The sequence below is a fragment of the Harpia harpyja genome, chromosome 9, assembly GCF_026419915.1.
Source record: "Harpia harpyja isolate bHarHar1 chromosome 9, bHarHar1 primary haplotype, whole genome shotgun sequence".
Taxonomy (NCBI): domain Eukaryota; kingdom Metazoa; phylum Chordata; class Aves; order Accipitriformes; family Accipitridae; genus Harpia; species Harpia harpyja.
Window position 1 is genome coordinate 42,143,824 of NC_068948.1, and position 19,838 is coordinate 42,163,661.

Genomic DNA, 19,838 nt, shown 5'->3' on the forward strand with positions numbered 1-19,838 from the left:
AAGCCCGGTGCAGGCCAACCCCGCGCCGAAGGGGCGGGGGGGAGTGCGGCCGCTGGCGGCGCATGCGCCGTGGCGCCCCCCTCCTCGCCTCTCGCGCGCTTCCTCCCGCAGGGGGCGTGGTCGGGTGAGGCGCCGCGCGCCGCAAAGCACCTGAGGGCGGGAGGGCAGCGGCGGTGCTGACCTGCGGGGGGGGGGGGGGGGGGGGGGGGAAGGCAGCAACGGTCAACGGCAACGGTCAGCGGTAACGGTAACGGGCAACGGCAACCGGTCGGGGCTCCCCCCCCGGCGCCCGGGAAACCGTCGGCGAGGCGGCCTGGCTGCAGCAGCCCGGCGCTGAGGGGTTGGCGCTGCCCCTGGGCTGAGGCGGGCCGGTGGCGGTGGTCTGGCTCTGGTAAAAAAAAAAAAAAAAACACATTTATTTTTTTTTTTTTTTGCTGGAATAAACCGGTAGATTTTAAGCTTCAGAGAAACCTCGAGGAGGGAACCCGGGAGTGTGCAGCAGAGCTTGAGGGTGAAGGTGCGGCGGCCTCGCGTCGCTGTTGCCGCCAAAACTGTGGAGCAGCTTTCACCAGAGCTCTCACACGGCGGGAGCGGAGGGGCTGCGGCTCTCCTAAACCTGTGCCTTACAGTACAGCGTTGGATTAATTAGAGCTTTTCATTTGAGCGCGAAGTAAATGTTTAAATGTTGTAGAGGATAGCTTTGGCTCCTTAGGTTACAAGAACTGCATGTGAACACAAGCTTTCAGACTTTTAGCTCCCTTTAAAAGACTGCGCTAAGCTAAGTTTTGTGGCTCACCGTTGTTACGCAGGATGTATGACTGTTGTCATGAATAACAAGCAACTGCAGGTAATAAACCCAAATTACAGTGTTGGTGCTTTAGTGGGAGGCACAGCAGAGTCTGTATTTACAGGCATTGGCTGGAAAGTGCTATGAACACAGCAGCTAAGAAAATGTGCTGATTTGACATATCCCTGTGAAAGTTTCCCCATCAGGGTTTCTGTTTAGCTCAGACCATGGGTTAAAGCCTCTCTCCCAACAGCAATTCAACTGTTTCATCAAAAGAAGCACTTCAGTGTAAGATTGCATTGCAGCCTCTCCCCCGAGGTACATTCTTTCCTAGAACTCAGAGGGCTGCAGATTGGTGAGGGCAAGTATGATTTACAGTCCCCTCGTTATCTTGGGTGAAATTTAATTTTTAATATTGTAAATCAAAGTAAATGACATCTATATTTCATCAGAATTCCCTTTAAAACTGAGAGGATGTATGCTTCCAGATGTTACAACATAGTTTGATTTACATTGTGGGAAAAATTTCCTATTTATGTGTCTTAGTCATTTTATTTAGATGTCCTTCCCAATCCATTTCTCTGTCAGTCTGCCTGTTCTTAGCTGGCGGGGATTCCCCTGGAAGGCTGCTGCATAGACACGGTGTACTTGTTTGACATGGAAAGACTCCTTTCCACTTAAGTAATATTTCTCATGTTTGTTTTCTAACAATATGACCAATGTAATTTCCACTAGGTTTTCTGATCTATGATATGTTCAACAAAATATTGTTCTGTGTTTCCACCTTTGGATTGATTTTTAAGTTATATTTCAGTTAAAAAAAAAGGCATTTCAATGACAGTCAGCAGCATTACTTCTGTATTAAGGGGTGTGAAAAATGTCTGCATTTGTTTTGTACAATGTATTTCTCACGGTAGCCCACGAAGGGGCTCTGCTGTTTTCTAGCAGGAAACAGACTGTGGTTCGTTCAGCTCAGTGAATTAATGAAAAAGCTTCTAGCTGACAGTGCATATGGCTGGTATCCTAGTTCAGGAATGTAAAAGGTCACTGAAAAAAACTGCATATTATTGCAGCATTATATCCTGTAATGTGTGCAAGAGTGGTTCAACTGTCTACTAGGAAAACTTTCTCATTGTGGTTACATACTAGATGAGATTGCCCAAGAGGATTACAGAATCTCCATAATTGGAGGCTTCTAACAAAGAGCAGACAAATGTCTCTCGGGAGTCGGGCAGGTACAGCTGATCCTGTCTCAGACTGATAGCTGTATCCTGCAGGGCTTCTGGGGAGAAGCTGCCTTAGGGCAGCCTGCTCCAAGCCTTAGGAAGCAGCGCAAGGGCTGCCTGGAAAATGAAGACACCTGCTCAGGTGTAGCAATTTGCACAGAACATCCATGGTTATTATGCGCTCATGTTCTCATCCTGCTCCAGCCTTAAGTTTCATTCGTTCTTCCTTGTTACAGGGAAGTAGTGTACTCTAAGTGTGTACTGGCTGAATTTGCACAAGCTTGCACTCTGTGGTTCATCTCAAGCCAGTGCCAGAGTTGCTCACCCAGGGTCTCCAAGTGGGGGAAAGCAGCTAGGAGAAGCAGCTGAGAAGTGCCAGCCTGGTAGTCAGTGAAGAGCTTGATGTGGCAGAAGCGTGGCTAGGTGAGCAGAGCTCCTGGTAGAGCTCCGACCTGGGGTAGGACATGACCAACCATATGAAATTTAACAAGAGCAAGTGCCAGATTCTCCACCTGGGATTGGGTAATACTGCTTACACATACGAATTGGGAGGCAAGAGGCTGGTGAGCAGCCCCACAGAAAGAGATCTGGGGGTTTGGGTTGATGGCAAGTTGAATATGAGTCAACAGTGTGCCCTGGCAGCCAAAAGGGCCAACCGTGTCCTGGGGTGCATCAAGCACAGCACAGCTAGCTGGTCAAGTGAGGCGATTGTCCCACTTGGCACGCCACTGGTGTGGCCCCACCTTGAGCACTGCATGCAGTTTTGGGCGCCTCACTCTAAGAAGGACATCAAACTATTAGAGTGTGTCCAGAGGAGGGCAAGCAAGACAGTGAAATGTGTCAAGGGCAAGACTTACAAGGAACAGCCGAGGTCACTTGGCTTGTTCAGCTTGGAGAAGAGAAGGCCGAGGGGTGCCCTCATCGCAGTCTGCAACTTCCTCAAGGGGGGCAGCGGAGGGGGAGGTGCTGATCTCTTCTCTCTGGTGACTAGCGATAGGACACGAGGGAATGGAATGGAGCTGCATCAGGGGAAGTTCAGACTGGACATTAGGAAATGGTTCTTCACTGAGAGGGTGGTCGGTCACCGGAACAGGCTCTCCAGGGAAGTGGTCACAGCACCATGCCTGTCAGAGCTCAAGGACCATCTGGACGATGCTCTTAGGTGATTTAAAGTAGTCCTGCGACGAGCAGGGACTTGGACTCGATGATCCTTAATGGGTCCCTTCCAACTTGAGATATTCTATGATTCTATGACACCTTGCAGGCTCACTCAGGGGCATCCTAATGCCGTTCAATGTGGTTGCACTACGAAGCTACGCTTTTTAATTGAGTGAGAACCATTTTGCAGAATTCCACATTGAAGCTGTCTTAAAACTATTTTGAAACTATTTTATGTTACACAGATACACCACTGGTAGGAAGTATTAGTAATAGTCATTGCATTTCCCCTTCTTTTCCCAATTTAGGTGTAAGCATGACATTTTTTTCTTGACCTGCACCTCATTTCAGTGTAGTTTTAAACACTGTACAGTCAGCTACATCTTCTCTACTTTGGATATTGCCTTTGAGACGTGATCTTTGTGATCCACACTGAATGAAAATCAGTTAGAGAGCTTACAAGCAGGTATCTTTTTATTATAGAGAGGTTTATATTTTATATTAAATTTGGACTATATTGAACTATAAATGTATTTTAATTCCATTAATAATTTAGATAATATTTGATTTAAATAAAGCACCAAGATAACTTGATTTAAATAACTGATTCAGTTTTCACATGGATTCCTACAAAACCCCCACTAATTTCATGCAACGTTTGAAGAACTGGAGGCCAGAGCTGATTTCTTAGCAAATATATAACTACAGCTGAAGTGCTCTGCACACAAATGTAAAGGTTCCAAGGCCCAAGACTGGTTGCATTTTGAAGCACTACTCCTACAAAAGGATTAATACAGATCTGAAAATGGACTGTTTTTCCCAGCTACTTCTCTACCTTACATGTAAACTACTTCCACACATTATAGTTGTTTTAGTTCAATTCAGCAATAACCCTGTACTAACCTCTAGATTGTAAGTGATACAGCTTTTACCTTATAACAGAAAATAGCTTTTATTTTGAAACACCAGTGTTAAATTCCATACCTCTAGCAAACTGAACTGAATGCAGTTCACACATTCAGTTTAATGTAGGCCCAGTTTTTAGTTAAATAAGACCAAAAGAACCTGACAAACATAGATACAGGAGATTTTATTTAACATTGTGTACAAAGAAAGGCTACAAATGCCTTTTTTTTTTCCCCACATACAGTTTTTAGATCCCTTTTTCATACCACTTTTCTCAGAAAATTAAAAAAACCCCACTATCCAGAATGACAATATTTTCCCCCCCTTTTTCCCTTTCCTTTTTCCCTCTCTTTGGGCCTAAACTGAGAGATGTTTAGCAGTACAATTTCAACACCTTTCAGTATTAAACTATTAGCATTAGGTTTTCTTTCCCCAAAACAGAGCACTATGAGATACTGAAGCACTAGCAACAGCAGTATAAAATGTCAAAAACTGACTCTCTAACATGGTAGTGTTAAAACAATGCCAACAATATTAACTGTGATGAAACCCCAAATTATCCAAACAATAACAAGTTGTTTGTCTTCTACACCTTTTAATTTAGCACTAATTACATAATTTAATTGTATTTATATTTAAATAAATAGTCTTAACTCCTTTCCTTGGAATTCTTCATGGATTATAAATGCTTGTAATACTAGAGATAAGAACAAACTGCACAACTTACATAGGGAAGAGAAGGCTTAGTTGTTTGGGTTTTTTGATGGACAGACACAGAAAGGACATTTCACAGTGTCCTGCTGTGAGATAATTTTAAAATTCACTGTTTCGTTGTGGTGCTTCTCCAACACAACAATTCCTTACCCTCTTTTTGCTGCCTTGGTTAGTACTGATATCCCATCTCCTGAAACATCTGTGCCTGCATAGGTAAATTTTATCCAGGATTCCAAATATATTACCATTACTGAGTGGCTTCTGCAAGTTTTCATGTGTAACTGTGAAGCCCAAAACACAATTTCTCTTAGGCTGTGAGAAGCAGTAAAGAAGGGATTAGAAGAGGCTGTTGTGAAGAAATGTTCTTTTGCTATGGCAGCTTTTACATTATATTTGAAACAGTTTTTAGATACGGATCAGTTTTCAGCTGACTATTTGTGTAATACCTGGAGTTAGTGTAGTCCCAGTTTCTCCCAAAATGGGACTAAAGTGGAGGAAATTTGAGCTACTGTATGTAGATTGGCATTTGATCATTCAGTTAGGCACAATAAGAAGGAACCGGACGAGTCTTTTCCCGTAACTGCCTTCTGGACCTCGCTCAGACTGCCCCAGGGGAGAAGTGAGCATCTAAGGACCGAGGCCATCTGCTCACTGGTGGGCTCTACCCGTTGTGCTCCTCTTTGGGGGGCAGCTGCAGAAAGCTGCTGTATTCCCCTTCCAAGCAGGAAGCTGTTTTGTACACAAGCCTGCCCTTCCATACATCCACAGGGATATAACACGGCCTTGTCATACAAATCATTCTGCAGATCAGAGAAATGGTTCATCTGCAGAATGTTTTGGGTTCTCAGAAGATCCTACCACCAGGGAAAAAAAGACTGCAACAGTTACACAAACAAAAGCTCTAGTGGAAAATAAAAAAAAGTTTTCTCCATTCTGATGAACCATTTTTGACAAGAGCATTTGAACATGACTGCAATTAGGACAAAGCAGTAGAGCAAACACTTCTGCTAGGCTCAGGGACTCTGTAATCATATTAATTCCCAAATGTGCTTGAACAGGTGTAAATAATAGAATCTTACTTAACGTGTAAAACAGGCCTACACAAGCCCAGAGCTTTAGCAGTACCTGGTCCATTCTGCACCAGAATACTGGAGATATTTTAGTTATCTCCAGGGATAGCTCTGCTACAAACTGAACCTCCCGGTGTGGTTGTTTCTACAGTGCAGAATGATGTGAAGTGGCTTCTGTTGGAAAAGGAGGGGTCTTTCTTACTGCAAGATGGAACGATGGAAGTAAATGACATGGAAAATATTCACATGGTTCACCTGCATGTTTTTACAATGGTCTCCAGCAACTCCACTGTATGACGGTAACACAAAGAGAATCAACAGTGGAGGCAAACTAGGTCATATAATAATTTTCAATCCTTGGCAATAGCATTTAAGTATTTGCTTGACCTGGAAGGCCTAAATCTTTAGACCATCTAAAAAGGTCATGGAAGGAGAAGCATGAAGATAACATGTACACTCAAGTTCGCTTTGGTCCTGTTTCAACCATTTCATCATTATAGCACATTGTGGCATTTTATCCTTGCAGCCCTGAAACAGACTTTTAGCTTAAACAGTAGTCTAACTTTCTGGTTCTACTAGCTTTTTCCTTCTTTGTGGTGGCATTTCACCTACAGCAATATACAGACTCTATTGCTCCTCCCTATCTATTGCCGTGGGGGGCGGGGGGGGGGAAGAGGTAGAGAGCAAGTGATAAGCTTTGCTTTCTTAGCACTGAACTGTAAATTTTCAGTGGCAAGAAAGAGGGGTTGCAGCACATCAGAACTGGGAAGCTACAGTAGCTAAATTCCTGGCGTTCCTGTATTAATGTCCGTTCACCGGCAAGACAGTCTTTGCTCATGGTGATCTAGGGCATAAACCTTCTTCTGGAACCTGAAGTGAGAACTTCTTCCTGGTTCCAGATGATGTGATCTGAGTGATTCCTAACTATGCTTCTCTTTTCCATTTGTGTTACTTTTATTGCCTAAAACCTTCTTAAGGAATAATCATTAACTGTAAGTGCTTCCATTAGAGCTTCTGTTGATTTTAAGGGCAATCCATGTATTTAATTCTATTCAGTGAGAAAATTCATAGAATACATATGAGCCTTCATTTCATTCTAGTTCAGAATGGACAACTGCTAATACTAATGTAAGGCTCCAGTATCTCAGCTGCACATACCTTATGTTAAAGGAAGTGAATGGTATCAGATTTAGTTTTCTGGTAACAGTACTATGACAAAGTTAGCAAAAGTTTACAAAGAAAAACACACCTGGACTACAACTTTAAGAGGGCATAAACAACTGACTTGCTAACTACACCAAGACTTTGATTCATTTGATCATATCTAATTAGGAATTGCCCTTTCAGATTCTTCTTCTTCAAGGAACAGAAGCAAATCCCTTAAATCTAGCATGAATGTATTGGTCTTCTGTTTTTACAAGTCCCTGTCTTCTTGAATTAAAGTAAAAAGAGAAAGGGTAGGGGTTTTTTTCTTAAAACATTTCCCATTTCTTACTAAAATTTCCGTAATAAGAATGCCACATCTGATAATGTTATCCCAGTAGATGATCAAGCACTGAAACAAAAGAATTAACCAGTGAGGAATCAGAGAGGGTTGGGTTTTTGCCATCAGATTTTAAACATTTTTAAAAGCCATGTTGGTCAATTTACATTTTATACATACTTGAAAGAATGGCACGTTAAGATAGATGAACACATTGTGATGCTTTCCAGTGTTACAAGTGTGACAAACAAATCTGGAGATCCACATATGCTTTAAAGAACAGTACATTTGCTTAAATAAACTCGTAGAAAACTAACATAAACAACCGTAAAACAGATTTTTAAACAGGTAAAATGAATAAACTGTACAAATACTGCATTTCCCATAAACATACTCTGTGGTTCCACCACCTTGTGGCCAACAAAAAAAGTTGCAGTTTTGCTTCATAGGGTGCATGCTGATTGCCTTGTATTAGCAACTGAAGGTCAGAATCGAGGCAGGCAGTGGGCATCAGCAAATACAGTCAACACACTGCTGCGTTTTGCCCCTAGCTGATACATTGAAAAATAGCAGCATTAAAATACAGCCTGAAATAGCTTAGCTACTACCTCAACTTGTTAAAATTGTGCAAGAATAAAGAACAGCAGCAGCATTTTAATGGATGTGTTTCAATTTGGTTTCAGACGCTCCCCTCCCATACAAAGCACGCACAAACACAAAGCTGAAACTGATCTAGTAACTGTTATTTCTTGTCCATCCTTGAAAACTTTTCCCATGGTTTGCTTTACTTAACTTTTAAAAATTTTACTTAAAACCCTATTGAGTGTTAAAAAAAATCCATGAGAATTTGAAAATAGTTTCTAAACGCCAGGAAACTGATGCTTATTCCTCTCCTTAAACTGGAGATACACAGACTATCCCAATCACCTGAATGTCTTTAGTTGAAAGTTTTAACATTTCAGATTCCTGTTACTGAAAGCTGTATTTTTAGGAAGGTCTCTCCAATACACTAGAAACTGAAAGAGAATAAACTCCCAGTGCACACATAAAGGGTAATTTTTTGCTAGTTTGCTCTTATGTTGTTTATATTGTAACTTTTTAATATAGAAAATGGAAGAGTTCGGTTTTTCTGACACAATTCGCAAGGGAATATATAAGAGTAGAAATCAGAAGACCTTCTCTAAAGCCAAGTTTTGCAATTCCCTTTTTGTTTAAGTATGATAAGGCTTATTAAAAAAATAACAAAGTAAACCCCCCCCCCCCCCCCCAAAAAAACCCAAACCGAACCCAACCAACATCCCTGGGAAAAGAACATAAAAGCCTTTTGGAAATACTTAATTTCTGAAAACATAAGACTATCTGAAAAAACTTAATTGCAAAATTAAATGAAATTCAAGAAATCAATTCTCATATTTCAAATCAGTCCATGATTTCATCATTAGCAATAAGATGCACTATCTTTTCCAGCCCAAAATTACCAGCTTTGGGGAAAACATATCCATAGTTAAGAGAAATAATTAACGGGTTAAGTTAAATTAACTTTTTTTCCCTGATCCACATGCCTGCATGTTAGATAATGTTACGTTAGAACTGAGCATTGTAATGAGAGACTAAACGCAACAACCTGTAACAGTAACCAAAGCAAAAGCAATTTTCTCATGGTTACATACTATAGATCAGTAATTTAATATTAAAATTAACTTCCTATATAAATAAAAATAAAAAAGTTGGGCAAAAGTAAATTGGCACAGTCATTATGGTATTGCTTTCCAGTTTCAACACTGCAAAGAGCAGCCACAGATTCCAAACACCAAAAGGAAAAGGCTGTCACCCAACTACCTGGTGTAGTTCAGTTGGTTGTTTTTTTCCTTTTAAATGAAGTCAACAGCAGTGCTACTGCCTCAAATATATCAAACAACAGCTTGGAATGGGTAGGTGTGCAGCTTGCAGTAAAAGGATTGCTATAGAACCACCATGTAAAAATGAGAACAAATACATAAAAACAAAACCAGAGAGTGTGGTTTACTGGTCTGCATGACGTTTCTTACGTCAATGTTTTTTGGGATTGTGACTAATTTTTACCTTCAAAAAGGCCAAAAATAAAAAAAAAAAATTAAAAAAAATTTAAAAAATCAAAATCTCAAGCCTTCAAGTTTCCTTGCCTTCATTCCCTCCCTCCCCCAAAAAAGCACCTCCTACTATAAACACTTTTTCTGTTTTATGGGTTCAGAAGTTGGAATGTAGTGGAAATACATACAAGAGAGAAGGAATTTCTAGTTGTACATTACATTACAAAGAGGTTTGCTCTCAGACCTAAGGAGGGAGGGATACTAAGCAATATTAAATTCCTATAAGAATCGTTACAAAGCATGCAAAATATTGATATACTCACAAAATCGAAATTTATATTTGTTCCTTTTTGATTTTGCAACTTCACAGTACAATAATTTCTAATATTATGCAGCAGTCAGAATTACAGTGACTACAAAATCATTTCCCTTTAATTTTTTTCTTTCCATTTGTTTGAAAGACTCCTTTGTTAATTTTTTTTTTTGAGAGGTTGCACATCACCCATCAGAAAATGTGAAATTCAGCATAACAGGGGTTGCTTTCTTTGTCGTATTTCCCCTCAAATGATGTTGACAATCTACCAATCTTTCAAAATCTGTCCCTCCCTCCCCTTCTCATGCCGATTCCTTCCCTTGTCTTCAAGCTGTACTTTTCTTCTTGCCAGGATGATGATGGATGGATGCCACTAAATGGATGCTGCGTAACTGGGTAGGAAGAAAAGGGGGCTGGAGTAGCTTATGAAAATGGAATCGCTCCCACCCCCCAAGATGTTTGGCACAACTGCTTCATAGCCAGAATATTTTGCTCTGGATACCAGCAATTAGGTTATGCTTTCAACTCCCTAGACACATACTGCTGCCCTTTATGCCTATGTAACCCCTGTGGCTTTAACTGATTTCGGCAGGGAAACACAAAGTTGGTATTTGGCTAGAGCTTTTGTACTGCTGCATGTAGTTCCATAGAAATTTCCTCACTGCTCTTATTTAAAACAGAGTTGGAATTTCTGGAGAACACACAACACATGCTACTTGCTAGATTGTCCATAAAGTACATTCTGACACGTTTTATCAAAGTATTTGTATCTATCACAAAAAGACTCTTGTAGAAGCAATGTACAAAGCCTCCAAAAATTCAAGTATCAAAAAAAAAGAGGTTCTGATAAAAGTTTGGAGTAAGCAGCCAGCCAAACTGATAGCCATTGTTTTCGGGGGGTTTTTGTCCACAAATGCTTTAATTATTTTTGCAGTGATAACATCTTTTCTTTGGAGTGTTCGGAATTAACAGTCTTCCCAATTAATTTTCATTAAGTTTGGTGGTGTCTAAGGAATTCAGCAATTCTGCCTGGATAATATTGCCCCTGCTTTTATATGCAAACAAACAACAGAATCACAAACAGAATCACTGACTCATCCTCCCTGCCTCTCTTTAATTTGCTATATTTATTTATAGTGTAACATCATTGGGTCTGGCTCCTTTAACCCCAAAAAAACCCATCAGAAGTGCAACATAGGCAAGAGGAGAGCATCTCCTTCCCTACAGTTGTATAAACATTTGCAAGGGAAGGGTTGGGCGAGACAAAAAAAAAAAAAACCAAACAAAAAACAAACAACAAACCTCAAACCCCCCAAAACCCCAACAGTCCTAGTTGTACGCAAAACTGTTTCATTTCTTTAGAACCCTGTTCAAATCAAGACTTGAATTTCTGAGGAGGGAATCTTAGATACCAGACCCTTCCCTTCTCCTCTCCTCTGGCAAAGCAATGCTATTTTTGTGGCCTAGAACAGTACTTTAAAAACAGCAGTATTAAAGACACAGTTGTGATATATCCTTCAACACCCCCTCACCCAAAAAGGGGTATCCTATCAAGTGGTCCAGTAGAAATCTTGAAGTTTCTTTATGATAAATTAAATCCATAAAATGAGGAATACCTTCTGTCACATTCCCAACAAGAATAACAGCCACACTCTGTGGTGCATTTGTTCAAGTGTCTATTGCTCCTTCTAGTGGAGATTCTGCACAGCTCCATCTCCAGTTCAGTTCTGGTCCTGCCAATCAAGAGTAGAGATTTTTCTCCTTTCTCTTCAGCTTGTCTCTGGTTAACAAACAGCAGAAGCACTGAGGGCCATAATTCCCCAGGATAGGAACAGGCCAGTCATGTCTGAAGAAACGCCAGACTTCTTTTTCTCAGGTGCGGCAGATTTATGCCAAGAGCAGGTTTTTGTGTCCTGTTGGTATCACAGGCACCTACACCTCTGTGGAAAAGAGAATGCTTTGCCTCTTGCTGTCTGGGGTAGGGATAGTCTCTAGCTGCAGGAAGTACAGAAGAACTTGAACCTGGAAAGAGAAAGAAAGAGGTAATAATAAAGCTCTGATAACTCATTCTCATCCTGGCTATTTGAGAGTTGGCAGACATGCCTACAGCTCTCTCCACAGGAACATCTTGCAGTTATGTATTTGTTTTAATACAGTGTATAATATCAGCAGAAATATTAAAACTTCCATTGCTTCAGAGACACTCTTTTCAGCTTCCAGGGTATAATAATGGTGTTGGTGTTCCACTGCACTGAAAAAATCCGATCTATAATTTGCCAATACTCAATCAAGAACGTACAGAACAGCCTGACGAGCTGACAGCCTATGTTTCATTTCTCTGCACAGCCTGCAAAAGGCAGCAGTGGCCAAAGAAATCTGAATTTAGCAAAGAATTTTGTTGTGCATCAGTGAAGGTGGTTTAAGTGTTGAGGAGCATTGCGGAAAAACAGACAGTCCTTTTATCCTGGGCTAGCAATATGGGCTGTGAGACAGCTCTCAAAAAAATCTTACTATGCACAAACACAAAACATACAGGATGCGTGCATACTGACATTTTTTCACGAAAGGCTGTATTAGTACAAATGCAAACTGAACTGCCCGAAGAAACACAGTTCTACAAACAGTCTAAAATGTCTGTGTAAGGGTAGAAGTTGTTTATGTTTCTCAAAAAAACTGTCACGAAAACACAGAAGGATGGCTGAACCAGGCCTTGCTAGAGGACTGCAGTTTCCCAGATACTGTTGTCACAAGATTCAATAGCACATTTAGGATTTTACCTGGGACATGACTTCTAGTGACCAACTATCAGTCATTGTGATAGGCTGGGTTGGGTTAGCAGGGATTTTACTGTCCTTCTCTGAAGGTCTGAGGAGTGTTGGTCCAAAGACAGTTGCAAGATTGTGCAGGGACATCTTGTTAACGCTTTCCCTCTCAGCAACCCTGGGAGAAGAAACAACGAACAAGGCAGATTTTTATAAATATCTGGATTTAGAAGCGTCCTTAAGTAAGAAACCATATTTATTCCTTTTGTAAAAAGTTTTAGATACATTCAGTCAACCACTCTCTCCATATGTGCCTAAATGAACTTTATATATAAGCAAATACCTTGATGTGACACAACCACAGTCTCCAGGCACTCTACAGACACGGCTTAAACTTGGGAAAGGGACCGCTGCTTACTGTCTGGACAGGCAGAATTGGGACAGAAATAAAGGAATGTTTTTCATCCCAGTTTTGTAAATGAGAAACTGAGGCACAAAGGTTAAAAAATTTACCCAAGGGCAGAAAAGTCTGCAGCAGAAACACAAGTAAAACCCAGATTTCCTGGATTTTAATCCAGAACTTCAGTCAGAAGATTATCTTTCATCTCTCCAGTGACAGTCTCTGGTATGTACAAAATATGTAAAATAACACATTGTGCATGTACTAAGCAAGCTTATTGTATTAGTATCAAAGGCATGGAAATACTTTTTCACAGTTACAACCATATTACAAAGACATAGACAAGATCAGAAAGACTAGTCTAAGCAAGGAACTGACAACTCCGGTTAGCAAAAGTGCTGGAATTTTTAAAAATGTATCATGTTAGATTGCAGACACCTTTTGAGACAGGGCTCACAAGTCCTTAAACATGGCCAAAGCTTCATTATTCATACTGAAACCTTTCCTGGTCTTTGTATCCAGATGCAGGTGCAGTTTTGCAGTAATAGTGCAGCAGGAATATGCATTTGCACTAGATAAGCCCTGAGACTTTTGTTACTCCTTTCCTCCAGTTCTTATCCTTTCAGTATGAGTGGGAATGGAATTCAGGATTTAGTGCCTCACTAAGTGAGTATGAGACAATAGTTATCTGATGAGCATTCACAGCAAGTCAGCAAATGCTTCTTCATTTGTGTGATTCAACACAAATTCAAGGAAAAGGCTCCTCTTCAAAATAATGATGCTTTACACATTAAATATGTGTCTAAAGAATCCACACACTACCTTTTTAAATGGTCCAAAAGGAAAAGGAATGTCACAAGGTTGGGTTCTGGAAGCGATAACAATAGATTCAACATACAGCTCTCCTTTGCAACAGGATCTGAAAGTGCTACAAGACAGAAAATAACGTCACCACAGGCAGTGAACGAGAATTTGACTGACTGCATAATTTCTCAAACCAACAAATACAGATGGTCCTGAATAGACTGTAATTACATCATAGATTGGAAGGTCAGAGTTGCACATCAATACCCCACAGGATCTCTTTCCTTTATTTCACAGATGCATAGAGAATCCTTTTCTCTCAAGCAGTTCAAGTGCTTTTGGACTTTCAACCATTATGATTTTTTTCCCCTGCATCAAGATAAGACAAGGTATATCCTCCCCACCCCCTAAAGAGGACTTCCCTGGCAGACTGAATGGGACAAACAGCAAACACAGCCTCAACAAGTAGGCTGTCATTCTATTCTTAACCCATCCTTCAGAAACCTGGACATTTTCAGCTTACAAAAAAGCACGGCAATTGCCCATATTCAAACTCATTGGAAGAAGATGTCATTCCAACGCTCATTTCTGAGCTCCTTTTCACTTCCCTAACAGCTTGTTCCAGGCTTCTGTCCAACACTATAAATTGTATTTTGTATTGCTTTAGGAGCAGCCTCCTACAGAAGGGTTTCAGTTATCAAGGGTTATTTCTGCTACCACTTACCAATGCCCTCAGCAAAGTTGGGGTACAGTTCGTCCGTAAAGAGGGGTTCAGGCAGTTCCCGGAAGTACAGTTTCAAGGTGCCTGCAATGGCATTAACGTCCATCTCGCTCATCATCACTGACACGTCTTTGTTATCTGAAAGAGGGAAGAGGGGAAGCAGGGTAAAGAAGCTGCTGGCCTTGCATTCATTCTTTTTCTTGCTTTGGCTCTCTTTGTTTATCCTTTGTCTTTGCCCAAACAGCTGAGAGTTTTCCTGTTTACATTTCTCCAGATTAAATGAGCTACCTTCTGACAACTGAGAAGTGCTGCACAAATGACTGCAAACGGTTTATAGCTTTAAACCAAGTAGAGGGAACCTCGCATTACCCAGGGTTAGTGATGCTGTGCCAACAACCTCAGCCTGATCTGGAACAAGCCCTGCTTGACTGTATTTACATGCAATTCAACTTTTGTTAGTGACAACAGTTGTTACTCCAATTCCCTGCCTCTAACAACTTAGAATAAGAGACTCTGAGGCTGTCTAACTCCCCACTGAGTGCAGCTAAAGTACACAGGCAATTCAGGGCTCACATTTCAGTTTTGTTACTATTAAGAACAACAAAACCACCCCATTTCCCTGAAACAGGCCAACCAGCAGAGCCAGCGCTGGTTTCATGAAGCTTAGTGTAGAACAACATTTAATATAAATCAAAAAAGTTGTTTTTCAAAATGTGAAATACCCTTACTTGCACTAGTGACAATTCATAAGTCATTGTGTTTGGTAGCTTAGGGGGATTGAAAAAAAACACAAGGAAGGAAGGAATTTCACAAAATAAGTGAAGATAAAGTGCAGGGATGGTGAATTTGGGCACCTGGCACAGGCCTCGTGACTGCTTGCATCAAAAGAGAGCTCGAGTGTGGCTTGAGCGGTCCTTGGACCGTCATGTGGATGCTGGAAGTAGGGCAGAATTTCACTTTTTGTACCTCAGCAATTTGGAGGTGTTTCATCTGCCTGATCTTAGATGCCTTTTGGGACATTGTGCCATTCTTTTAAATGCAGCACCAGTAAGGAGCCCTTGTCTGCTCGAGATCAAAGAAAGCTTTACAAAGGTTGGTCAAAATTGTCTAATTTTACCATCTGCACACATCAATCTAGACACAGAGTTAAGAAGAGAACTCAGGAGCCCTGACCACACAACTTCAGTTTTGTAAACACCCTTCCTAGTCAATCCTAGAGAATTTTTTTTGCTGGCTTCCTTTCACAAAACATTCTCAATTTCAAGGACTTCTGTTAATTTGGAAACCTCCCAACAGTGAGGAGATTATGGCTTCTGATTGCCCTGAGGAAGGTGTCTGTCATTTACAAAGATTTGGCAAGGCTGGCAAACCCACCATTTCATGTCTGCTGGGAAGAATAACAAATGCATTATTTGGTATAAGGATCCATCCCGTTGTATGTCTTGGGTTATATCTGTAGCTGAAGAATATTAATAAAACATGCAGCAAGGGTTAAAATGATTCTCCTTGTGTGAGAATCTCTACCTCTTAATGCTTCTTGGGGAACATAAGATTAAAAATAGCACAGCCACCTGACAGGGAATTCACGCAGGTTCTCACAGTGCAAAGGAGAACATCAGACACAAATACTTACTGACATCAAAGGCAGCTTTCAAAGCCTGGATATCGGTTGCAACCCCAGAGACGCGGTAGATGCCCACCTCCTCCATTCCACGCCGCTCTATCTCCTCCACACACTGGCGCACTATGTAAGGCACCTTCGACCTCTCTCTCCTTAAGAAAGCCAGATAGAAGAGTTCAGTGCAGCCCATGCTCTCAACGCTTGTTAGCCCAGCCAGCTAGGCTGGCTAAAATCACCCCATTATTTTGCTGTGCAAGCCTCTTCTGGAAAATTTGGGTGGGAGAAATTCTGAGCAGGCAATCAAGACTGAGCTGAAAAACTCCTTTTAAAACTGGAGAGGGCTTTCTGACTCTCTCAGCCTGGCTTTGGCTGTTCTGCAGCTGCCCTGAGCACTTGAGCTTCTGGCTGGGTCCCAGTACCCATGGAGTCTGTGACTCTGTGCAGCTAACTGGAGGATTCCCAAACAGACCTTGGATACATAGCAACACTGTTGCTTTCCAATTAATGCAATTCCATAGGGAGGAAATACCACACTTCCCAAACTCTGTAACAGAACAAACAGGTTTCTTCTGGCAAACGATTCATGACAAAAGATCAGGGGTTAAAATAATACAACAGGATCCAAGGAACTTGAACATTTCCGATTATGGAAAGGAAACATCACTGTTCAGTGGCTTTGGAAATTTGTGACCAAGTCAGCTAACTACACAGTAAAGGGGCAAGGGGTATTTCTGGAACTCAGAAAAGGGATATGCTGTAAGTAAACACTCTGGGTTTCAAAGCCTGTGTGCACACTGTTTTTTTTCCCCCTGCAAAAAACGAAGCTCAGAGAATGTACAGCATCTCCTTTCTGCAGCCACAGCCATCTACACTACTAGCCAAATGAAGCAGGCTGGACTGACAAATCCCTCAGTGGGGTAAAGACAGGCGCAACCCATTGGCCAGTTGGCTTTCTAAAAAACAATAGGGAGAAACGTGACCCATCAGCTCACTTGGTGACAATAGCGATCTTGACCCCAAAAACCCCAGTCTGTTTTCGGGACGGCATCCTTTTCAGGCTAAACTCCCGACTGGTAAACTTCACCGACAGCTTCACTTCAACCTGAAGAAAAGAGAACAGCTGTTACTTTTCACAAACATTTTCTTTTCTCTTTTTTTTTTTTTCCTATGCTGCAATGAAGAGCAAAGAAATAAAGCACATAAGAGGTACAGAAGCAGTGCTAACTTCTGTTTTCCATACTTACTCCATTCATTGAGATGACTGTGCGCTGCCAATCTTTGTCCTGCAACGCCTGCGGGTCCAGCTGAAAAACATGGAAGTTACCCATGAGCTAGGAACAGACTTCAGAGAAATCATTTAGCCTGAAAGGCTTCTGTAAGTGAGCAGAGCACTACCACTTTCAACACGTTATTTCTTTTCCATAGGAAAAGACACGTTCCAAGGTTTCCCAAGTTTCAGGTAACAGGACACTCAGATACTGTGCGGTTCTCTTAAGCAGGGCTGATGAGGACTCACACACATGGAAAATCCAGCAATGTGTGTGCAGTACCTGCTCAACAACAAAGGCAACGTCAGCATGTAAAATCAATGTTTGAAAGCCAATAACGTCAGCTTTCATAGAAAGAGAGACTGCATTCATTGCTGTAGCAAAACAGGCACTTCAACAGACACCCAAATTTGCCCCATCCCACAGGGCTAGGAGTCAGAAAAGGGGAGGAGAGATTTCTGAAATAACTCTGATTTGAAATAGAGGAAACTGTCTTGCTCTGCAGTTTTCTAGAGACAGGTAAGGTTGGGTGAGTGTGAAATTACTGCACTGAAATAAAAAGCCAGGCTAGAGAACTTCATAGCTCTTGGCTATGAATCTAATAGCTTCCAAGAAGGACTATGTTCCACTGAATTCAAAAGACATAATGACCGCAGTAGTGAGATCAAGGATCCATACAGAGACAAGTAACTTTAAACAAACCAAACCTCTGTCATGATCTGACAGGAGAAATGGAGAAAATTGGCCCAGAAATCATGGAAAGTTGTTCTACTTCAACCTGCCCATTCCTCTTCATTTCAACTTGAGCACAGAGGCAGGCAGAACACCTGGCCCTGCTATTGCAAGAATTCATTAAGCAGGAACAAGTTCTGAAGCAAAGCCCTGATCTCCCATTTTCAGCTTTGCTTGATCTCTTTTGAGTGGACAGTTGTGAGGCTGTGGAGCAGCTGACTCAAGTACTCAAACATCACCCAGCAATTCCAATACTGCCTGGGAGAGTCCAAACACGTCTGAACGGCTGAAGAGTGGCACTCAGCTCAAGCTAGACTGGCAAAAGAGAGAAAAGCGCTGTCTGCATAGGGACTTCTATCAGCAATTGGAACCAGCCAAAGCAAGCAGACTTCGGTGCCTCCTGAGATGGCTTTGTAACACTTGGCTCTTGAACACTGAGACACAGTAAGACCGGAAGGAGGCAACTGCTCTAGACTGTGTTTTGAGTTTACTGTCAGCAGCAAACAAAAAGACTCAGTAACTAGAGCTATTTCTGCAGCACAGCTCCTCCCTCTCGCAGAACCCCATGCAAAAGCAGAGCTCTCTGACAGGCAGAGGTAAATGTTGAAACAATGGCAGCTGCAGTATATTCTGGGAGATCTCAGATGCAATCATGCTCCCATTCTCTGTCAAATCATCCACAAACTAGCCCAATGCTGCCAACAGCTACAGAGACAAGTCCCCCCATGCCCTTCCCCACTCCCCCAAAAAAGACAACCAGCAGAGAGAAAAATTTCTCTGTTTGCTCACACTGCAGAGACCCCAAGAAGCAACAGACAAGCAAGTCAGGCCAACCTTATCTCTGCGCACTTTGTTACGGACGTGAGCCCACAGTGGGATGCTGCCAGCACACACATGCTTTCCTGTCGAATTGGACCGGTTCCTGTAGGTGCAACTCTGGCAGAAATTCCTGAAGACCCCTTGTAAGGAATAGTCAGTAACCAGTAGCTCCCACATTTTGGGACTGCACAAAGGTCCAGGAGGCCAATGGGCAGCAGTGCTTAGCTTCAGTGCTTCAGCAAACCCAAATAACAGACCGCTTGCCAAGAGGGTTTGCTTATAACTCTGGTGGAACAGATCCGCCCCCGCCTGTGTGGCTGGCCAAGGTCCCTACAAGTTGGCCAGAATCTAGGCTGTTCTTCCCTGAATTTCCGTGCTGGAAGTTTGGTTTCTTTCAACAACTGCATTCTTTCCCAGAATCAAGAGGAAACCATTACTGAAGTGTCTGGTTTCCTATGAAAGGCAACCATGCTCAGTACTTCTGAAAGCTTGATCTCCAGCTGCCTAGTCACCTCATTGAGCTGCCAAAATGGCCCTGCTGATACACACAGCCACAGCCGATCCTCTAGCTTGGAAGCAGTTTTCCATATGCTTTTAGAGTGGAGTCACTGAGAGTGTATTATTTATAGCAGGGAGAGACTGCTTAAGACTGAAGGGGAAAGAGGGTTTTGAATATTTGCCAAAAAAGTTAAAGAGTCCAGCAGGGTCCAGTTACAGTTTATTTAAGCTAACAGGTATTACTGGTTATGTCTCAGTGATGACCAGGAACTCCTACCACTGCACAAAACAAAAGCAAGTAAATAGCTGTTAAAAAGTATGAGCCAAAGAAAGTCCTACTCTGTATTAAGAGTGAATATCATATGGCTGCAAAGGACTAGCAAAAGCAGCGTGCTGGAGCTGAGATCTCAGAGAGACTCTTCCTTGCTGGGTAACTACTGGAACTGAGCAAGGACTGCAAGTGTACCTGCTGCTACCTCTTGCTCCC

At 41.9% G+C, this 19,838-nt stretch overlaps 1 protein-coding gene and 1 long non-coding RNA gene across 3 annotated transcripts in view; both read right to left on the minus strand.

The window, feature by feature from the left end:
- Window positions 1-4,246: 4,246 nt before the first annotated feature.
- Window positions 4,247-8,610, minus strand: LOC128145756 (uncharacterized). Its single transcript, XR_008236590.1, has 2 exons — window positions 4,793-8,610; window positions 4,247-4,747 (listed from the first exon to the last, which is right to left on the minus strand). It is a non-coding gene; the product is annotated as an uncharacterized LOC128145756 (long non-coding RNA).
- Window positions 8,611-10,626: 2,016 nt separating this feature from the next.
- Window positions 10,627-19,838, minus strand: part of BCR (BCR activator of RhoGEF and GTPase) — a 104,015-nt gene continuing 94,803 nt past the window's right edge. For both annotated transcript variants that reach the window (XM_052796408.1, XM_052796407.1), the window contains 7 exons: window positions 17,279-17,338; window positions 17,027-17,136; window positions 16,047-16,186; window positions 14,417-14,551; window positions 13,711-13,816; window positions 12,504-12,666; window positions 10,627-11,748 (listed from right to left, as the gene is read on the minus strand). In XM_052796408.1, coding sequence (XP_052652368.1) covers window positions 11,659-11,748; window positions 12,504-12,666; window positions 13,711-13,816; window positions 14,417-14,551; window positions 16,047-16,186; window positions 17,027-17,136; window positions 17,279-17,338 — 804 coding nt within the window. In that variant the 3' untranslated portion in view covers window positions 10,627-11,658. The remainder of the gene's footprint in view (window positions 11,749-12,503; window positions 12,667-13,710; window positions 13,817-14,416; window positions 14,552-16,046; window positions 16,187-17,026; window positions 17,137-17,278; window positions 17,339-19,838) is intronic.